At 42.2% G+C, this 8,746-nt stretch overlaps 1 protein-coding gene across 4 annotated transcripts in view; it reads left to right on the top strand.

Moving 5' to 3' along the window:
• Positions 1–4,885: 4,885 nt before the first annotated feature.
• LOC135205021 (mediator of RNA polymerase II transcription subunit 25-like) overlaps positions 4,886–8,746 on the top strand; it is a 95,137-nt gene continuing 91,276 nt past the window's right edge. For 2 of the 4 annotated variants that reach the window (XM_064235276.1, XM_064235275.1), the window contains exon 1: positions 4,886–5,069. In XM_064235276.1, the coding sequence (XP_064091346.1) occupies positions 4,963–5,069 (107 nt within the window). In that variant the 5' untranslated portion in view covers positions 4,886–4,962. The remainder of the gene's footprint in view (positions 5,070–8,746) is intronic. The other 2 variants (XM_064235277.1, XM_064235274.1) reach the window with 1 other exon arrangement.

The raw sequence follows: 8,746 nt of genomic DNA, 5'->3' as shown, positions 1-8,746 counted from the left end.
GGCTCATTTTTTGTATTGTCCTCTGATTTAGAATTATTAAAATATTAGTGTCTTCTCATTATTTGAGTTTACGATGTTACTGAAGAGCTGGATAGTGAAGAATTATAGTGAATATGAAGTACTGTTTGTGGGATACTAACGAGGAAAAGATATGTATAATAATTGGATGTTCATCACGTCATAAGTCTGAAAAGAGACGCTGACACATGCAATTGGATTACATCACTTCTTAAGTTAAATATTTTTGAGTCCTCATATTATAAATTAATAACCATTTAACTGTTTTTAATATTATATGCCCAATTTGTGGGTAATCACTTACCATAAAAACTCAAGTGTAAATGTGTTAGCTTTCCAGACTTCTTTTCCCCTTTGGTATTTGAAATAGACTAAGCTGTAACTTCTAAATATTGTGAACCCTTAGGAAATTCAGTGCAGAGTTGTCTCAGTTTAGTGAATGGAAGGCAAAATTATGGAGCAGATTCTGTTAGCAAGTGTAAAGTAACATTTTATTATGCCAAATTGTAGATTAAGTGTGCCATTTTAACCAAGGAGGTCTAGGTACATCAGAAGTATGACTGATGAAAGCCAGTATGGTTTCCAAGACAAGTAAGAATTAAAAAAAGATATGTGAGACCAGAAGATAAGATTTCAAGCCAGTTCAGGCTACATTTGAATGCTTTCGAAGTCTTGCTGCAAGACTTTTTGTTTCCCCACAAATACCGGGTATGTAACCGTACCTTTGTTATTACTGTAATGCTTCCATCTTTGCTAACCAGTTGTATGTTGGACTGTAAGAAGTTTGATGTACCTTCTTGTGTGCAAATGAATCTTTAGTCATGGTATCATGCAGGTATGTCCCCTGTGATATTTGTTTGGCTGCTTTTACTGGTTCATGCATCATAAATTATATATTCACCTTCTGGGAGTTACAACACCGAGTAGGATGAGCCTTCCACTTATTTGAAATCAAATCCTTTAGTGCCAGCACTATGAGTCTATAAATGTAATTCAGTGGGCCTGTCAAATAACAGTATACTTTGTAATAGTTAGTATAACATTTACCTTGTAGGAGGTTGCTCTATGCCTTTTGCGCTTTCAGAAATGCTAAAGGTTCTACGCATTTTTCATTCGTCTCCTGTTTTGCTTCCTTGTTGCTTTGTTCAAAGCAAAATTGACAAAGAACCAACCACCCTCTGTCATCTGCCTAGTACCATGAAAGTCCATTCATTCTTTAAATAGTTCATTTTTATTTCTCAGCATAGAGTCAAGTTCCCCAAGCAGATCAGGATGTTCTGTCTTGATACTTCATCAGTCTTCTTATTTGACAAGGACTGAGGAAGAGAGTTGACTCTTTCTAGTTGGCACATTCTATTTGCTGAAGAAGTATGTACTAGAGGAGTAGCCAGTTAATAAAAGTTGAAGCAGGAAGTGAGAAAAGAAGCATTGTAGAGTTGTGTTCCCTTCTCATCAAGTAGTTAAGTATTCCAGTGACATATTTTGGTACAAGTTAATTTGAATATGTTAGTAGAAACTTTAGACTATATTTATGGTATATATTTGTGTAATTTGCACAAGGTATTTCACTGCTTTTAATGTCGTTGCTTTATTATCATGGTAATATTTTTCACATTCAGAGTTTGCTTTTGAACAATAGTGGCTTTTACATTCACATTTATTTGCTAGTGTTCCATTCAATGTTTGTTATAATTTAAATGTGATTCATACAGCCTAGTCACAGGTTTGTCAGACACAAGTGTTGTTATTTTGTGGTAAAGCCTATCTGAAGACTATTTCCAATGGCTAAATAAGTAAATAAAAGTCTGATATGCAGCACAATATGCAACGGTAAACAATCTATACAGTAGGATAGTATTTTCGCTGTACATACGTACGTAGAAGATTTCTCATTGCATGAACACTGCCACATATCTGATTGCTATGGGATGTTTGCCATTAACTTCAAGCCCATTGTTTTAGAATAATTTCATGTAGATATGTTGTATATATATATGTATATGGAACATTTTACAAGTTAATGAAGTTTATTTTTAAGGAGAAAGGATATACCAAATCAACCTGTACCTATTTTATTGAGATTAGAATAGACTTGTGCTTTAAATGTACCTTAGTCTTATCCCAGACCTTCTTGATTATAACTGTCAGATAGTTATGTAATTTTAATAAAGTTTTCCAGGATTCTAGAGTAATCATTCAATTATCATAGACAGAACCTGGGGAAAATATTGGAGAATAGAGCTGAAGTTGTATCATCTTGTCTATTCCACATGACTCAGTCATCTCAGAGGTCTGGAAAAACTAACCCCTATTAATAATAATAATCACGTGGCGAAGCCAAATTCATTCCCATACCATTGGAGTGTATTTGTGAATTTCATAAGTTATACCAAACGTGAATAACAATCTTGGGCGCAAATCTTTACCACGTAACATCCAGCATTTTCAATTGACCTGACTGTAAAGTGAATAAATGATTTTGTAGAATGGAATGCTAAGTCTTATGCATAATACATTACCCTGAACAGAAACAAACCAGGGGACACGGGTATGTAATTACAAGGCTATGGAGCAGGTACTACTTGAAACATCTCTATAACCTCAATGGAATGCCAGAGAATCAAACTTGCGGCCATCAAGGTGGTACACCAACACCATACTGACCACGCCACTGAGGCGCTAACTGGATCTTTTAAAATTCTGAACTGTGGTGAGTGTTCAGTATCTCTGGACATTTTATTTCAGGTAAAAGATTGCTTACAATTATGATTTTCCCTACAAAACCCCGTCATCCCTCAGTGGCGTGGTTGGTATGGTGTTGGCATCCCACCTCGGTGGTCGTGGGTTCGATTCTCGGCCATTCCATTGAGGAGCGAGAGATGTGTATTTCTGGTGATAGAAGTTAACTCTCGACGTGGTTTGGAAGTCGTAAAGCCATTGGTCCTGTTGCTGAATACCCACTGGTTCCATGCAACGTAAAAGCGCCGTACAAACAAACAAACCATCATCCCCCATCAAAGAAGCACTATTTGAAACAATTGAAAAGGACAAAGCAACCACACCAATCTGCAGTTAAGTGGAAACGACCCATTGAAATCATTACACCCGTCCTAAGAATGTCTAATATGAGACAAGAATAAGAAGGCTTTCATATGTTCTTTCTTCCGTGTTACTTTCCACCCTCCCATAACAGTTGATTCATAGTGCAACTGCTTTGATGTTTCCCTCTTGTTACACCTCTCAAACCTTATACTATCAATTTCAGTTTCAGCGCTGAATGACCTCATAGGTCCCAGTTCAGTTTATAACACTTCATAACTCTATATTGAAATCCAACAACCAATTCATACAACTAAGAATTGTAATAAAAACGTCCACACACACTGCAACCAAGTGTCTAAACAACCCATCTTGAGAATTTCTAAAATAAAATGAGCCAGGGATAAAAAATACACCAAAAATAATGCAGAATATCCACAATTCAACTTAAGATAAGCCCTACGGGCTGCTCTATGAGCAAGTGCCCGTACTGACATAAGGCCAGCTTAGTCTCTAACAACTTAAGGTAAAAAAGCAGCTAAAAATTACAAAACGAAAAAAAAAAACCGCAGCCATCATAATGCTCTAAAATGAGCCGTAAATTTATATAACAAAAATTCACGTAAAAAACAGTTTCCTTCTTCCAAAAGGAAGCTGCTGCTGCTGCTCTGTGCCTACACAGCTCCATCAAACAACCACAATTGAACCGATATACTAAAAATTAATAAAATATAAAAACTCAAAAACCAGCTAAACTCTCAGGCTCACCGATTTCCTTCCACAAAAGAGGAAAAAATAATTGCTGTACGGAGCCCCATCAAATAACCATAGTTCAACCAAGAAAACAACTACCCGTTGCTGAGTAACCACTGGTTCCGTGCAACGTAAAAACACCATACAAACAACCAAGAAAACAACTAAAAACTGATGAAACAACAAACTAAAAACAAACACTACAACGAAAATAAAACCCAAAACAAACATCTAAACGATTCATCTTCAGAACGTCTAAAATAAGCTAGATATTTCTGAAAACTAGACAGATAAATGTAAAATGACATAAAAACCACACAAAACAACCAACTAAAGCCAACAAAACAACTAAAAAACACCATAAAATAACCGGAGGCCCAACAACCAAGCATCTAAACGACCCATCAATTTCCTTCAGCTAAAAGAAGAAAGAACAACAACCAAGAAGAATAAATCCGAAAAATTAATTTGAAATAATGTAAACCATTATTGCACCACAATTAAGCCCCAAACAAACGTATGAGAAACCACAAACAACCAGAAAACCAGTAACCAATCGTCTAAACGATTTATCAGCTTCCTTCAGCTAAAAGAAGAATCCGAAAAATAAATGTAAAGTAACGAAAACTATTATCAAAACACAATGAAACCACGAAAAAACAACTAAAAAAAGACAGAAAATAACCGAAAAACCAGCAACCAGACGTCAAAACGACCCCCACCTACTTCCTCTCCATCAAAACGAAGATGATGAACCAATTAGATTCCGAAAAATAAACGTAAAATAATAAAAAAAAAAAAACCATCATCAAACCCCGAACAGAAATAAAAAGCCACAAAATAACCAAAAAACCAGCAACTAAACTTCGAAACTACCCCACACCAACTTTTTCCCAACAAAACAAAGACGAACCATAAAAATAAAATTGAAATAACGAAAACTATCTTCAAACCACAAGTAAACCCCGAAAAAACAACTAAAAAGGCCACAAAACAACCGAAAAACCAGCAACCAAACAACCCCCCACCAACGTCCTCCCATCAAAACGAAGAAGAAGAAGAAGAAGAAGAAGACGAAGCTCCTCCTGTTTGTTTTGATTCCACTCAGAGAAGAAAGTCTGGACGGACAACTATGTCCTCATAGGACCTAAAATGAACAACTACGACCGCACCGACGTCGTCTTCGTCATAGAGAAGAGCATCAGCCTGAAGAGGTACCTCCCCGAGCTCCTCGAGGCTTACATAAGCCCCACGATATCGTGAGTAACGGGAGAAATGAGTTGCGGGTTTTTCTAAATAGCCTACCTATGGGCTTAGGCATCCTTTTGTTACGTATAGCTATATACTACTTAGTATATAGCTATACGTAACAACTGGCCAACTCACCGACTACCCCGGTTTTGGCCACCCCCCGAAAAAGTACTTTAACACGTCCTGACACCGGAGATGGTCATCAGTCGCGACTTGTTGTTGGTGAGAAACGGAGCTAAAGACCTCTACTCTCTTTTCCGAAGTAAGTATTTTCTCCAAAGTTAGAAATTAACGTCATATTTTAAGATTTAAACAGAGGGTAATGAAAAGTGTGGCCAACGCAGTGCACACTTCCCCAAAACGCTTTCAAAGTTTTTACTTACAAACTTCCCATTTCCTGTGCTAGGGTAAACAATCACGGACGATCCATCGTCGTCACGCTGGCCGGGTCTTATTCACTCGATATTTGATTGGTGTAAAAAGAATATAATTGCAACTTTAAGCATACCATTCAAAAGATGGAAGTGTCGTCAATAGGGTAAAACACCTCATGGCCTGATCAACTCAATGAGGATCATAGCATGGCACCCTCCGAAAAAGTACTTAGGGTAAAACACCACGGCAGGCCAAACAGGCCACCTACAATCAACGCTTGCCACCCTCCGAAAAAGTACATTATAACGCGTCCTGACACCGGAGATGGGCATCAGTCGCGACTTGTTGTTGGTGAGAAACGGAGCTAAAGACCTCTACTCTCTTTTTCGAAGTAAGTATTTTCTCCAAAGTTAGAAATTAAGACCATATTTTAAGATTTAAACAGAGGGTAATGAAAAGTGTGGCCAACGCTTTCAAAGTTTTTACTTACAAACTTCCCATTTCCTGTGCTAGGGTAAACAATCATGGACAATCCATCGTCATCACGCTGGCTGGGTCTTATTCACTCGATATTTAATTGGTGAAAAAAGAATACAATTACAACTTTAAGCATAACAGACTGTTATGCTTAAAGTTGTAACCTTAACAGACTGTGTTTCTTACCTTGTGGGGGGGGGCAGACCCCAGTGAAGGAAACTCCACTTTTCACCGAAAGCTCCCTTGTAACCCTGCGCATGCCCAATAGCATTCCAGGATTGCCAACATACAATAACATATCAGTTCTGAGGTTAATTACTGTTGACCAACAAAAAATAACTGTAAATTTTTATTAAGCAAACAAAATTACGATAGGAAAAATCAGTGTCCCTGAGAATACCCAAAGCAGGGTTCTTCCATAGTTCCACCACATAGGGTAAACGACTGAGCGGCAACATAGCGGCCACCTCTCTCGGAATGCAGCCACTTCACGAAAAAGCACTTGAGTTATGCCATTATTTCGTAATTTAGGAGGAAGCACTTACTTTGAGAGGAGCGTAGAGGTCTCGGTGTGTTGCCTGGATGGGCCACAACTCTTGACTAAAAACATGGCTTGTTTATTACATCGTGCATTCTGTCTGAACAGCGGTCACAATTAGGGGAAATGATGGAGCTGAAAGCAGTCTAGGATTGATTTGACATCACAGGGCTAAGCGTATAACAATACTATGTTGAAATTTGTTAAATAATAAATACTGGAACAAATAGTTATACAGGCAGTCCCTGGGTTACGCCGGGGGTTCCGTTCTTGAGATGCGTTATAACCCGAAAATCGTTGTAAGCCGGATCATCACCAAAAATCCTAAGAAAACCTTACTTTGTTCCGATACGTAATACAAACCCTCGGTCCTTTAACAATAGGAAGGTAACTAGCGGCAGCTGGGACGGTCGTAAGCTTCGAACAAGGGGAGAACGGTAGTTAACTGCTTGTCCGATCGTGCGCGCGGGCGGTGAAGAATCACTTTTGCTTTCGGCCGTGGTGTGACAGGACGTGTTCGTCATCGCTCTGCCCGCTATTTCGTCGTGTGCTTTGGATGTTTACAATTTCTTCTGACTGGTTTGTTTGTGGTCTTGAATGAAATTGTAAGTACTCTTTTTTCATTTTTCATTGTGAAGTGAATTGAATTAATTATGGATCAAGAAGAGCTTTCGCCGCGCCCACCAGCTGCCCGTAGAGTGTGTCCCGGGCTGGAGGGGCGTAAATGCGGCGGATTCCGCTCTTATCCTGACATTGATCCACATGAATTATGTTATCGGTGTCGGGGGCGAGAATGCTCCCGAGCCGAACCATGTAATGTGTGTGTAAATTGGTCCGAGGCGCAGTGGGTGCTGTACGAGGGTAGGAAGAGGCGTAGGTCGACCAAGGAGTCGTCGGAAAGCTCTCCAGCGACTCCTTTGGTTACGGATACCTCGTCATCCTTCCTGCCTCCAGCTCAGCCCCCACGATTTGCACCTTCCCCTGCGGGGGGGGTTTCGGAGTCTCCTCACTCGATCCGTCGAGTGTGGAGGAGGGTGCCCGATACCCGGATGTTCAATTGTACTCGGGGTCTTCCGTCCGCTCTGGGTGGGGTTCGTCCTCCCCCAAGCGTGAGGGTGCCCCTCTAACTGACCCGACTGTTCCTCCCTCAGGTGTACCTTCTGTGAGTGACGACCTTGGACAGGTGTGGGCGTCGTTGGGACTGCAGGGCGCCCCCAGTATCCAGGGCTTGATTCAACGTCTAGCGGGGTCGGCAGTTGTAACTCATGGTGTAGTCACAACAACGACTAATACTGTGTCCACACCAGCGTACGCCGCCCCTCCTCATGTGGTGTACACGCAACACATTGCGTCGGTGACTCCAACGGCATCAATCCAAAAGCCGATTGCTGCCGTACCTAAGAGGGGCGTGCCGCCGCCACCTGGTTTCTATGTGCTGCCGACTCCCGACTTTCGCTGTCCCAAAAGTTCGCCCCTGGATCTGCCGCCCGTCCCAATGATGAGTTTGGCTGAATTGGAGAGGTCTGTGACGCCGGACTATGCTGCCGTACCTGCCGTACCTGCAGCGAGTGTTGCTGGCCCAGCCGCTCGCGCCGCTCCTACGAAGCGCGCGGTGCGGGACGCTCATGCTGATGTTGCTGCTGGTGCTGGTCCTGCTGGGTGGCTGGCTGGTCCTGTTGGTGCTGGTCCTGATGGTGCTGGTCCTGCTGTTGATGTCCCTGCCGCTCCTGCCGTGCCTGCCCCTGCCCACGTCGCGTCTCGTCATGGAGGTGCTGCACCGGTCTCAGGTCTTTCCGGACAGGATCAAGTCGGGGCGTGTTGCTTCGGCAATTGGCCCGACTTTTCCGTGGATGGAAGACCTGACGTCCGTCCTGAGAGAGCTGACGAAGAAGAGGAAGAAGAAGAGGAAGGTGTCGTCGTCGTCTTCATCGTCTTCTTCGTCGTCTGTTGCCGCCTCTCCCCCTTCGACTTCTAAGGCTTCCAAGCCGAAGAAGAAGAAGGCTGCCTCCTCCCCCCCTAAGAAGGCTCCTGCGGGACCTTCGAAGGGCCCGTCTCGCTCTGGCGTGACGGGGGGTGCTTCTGCTGGTCCTCCTGTTCCCTCGGGAACAGGGCCCGTCTCCTCTTCTGAGAAGAAGAAGACGGGGACCAAGGATGTGCTGGCTACTGCTGGTACATCCGCGCCTGGTCTTGGTAGCACTGCTGCTAAGCCAGGTACCGGCTCGACTTCTCGTTCGCGAGAAGGTCCGAGTGTACGGTCTCCTTCCGGGCGAACTGTGCAAGCTAAAGTCAAGACGC

Source organism: Macrobrachium nipponense, chromosome 48 (genome assembly GCF_015104395.2).
Source record: "Macrobrachium nipponense isolate FS-2020 chromosome 48, ASM1510439v2, whole genome shotgun sequence".
NCBI lineage: Eukaryota > Metazoa > Arthropoda > Malacostraca > Decapoda > Palaemonidae > Macrobrachium > Macrobrachium nipponense.
This window is presented reverse-complemented; position numbering and strand designations above follow the sequence as displayed.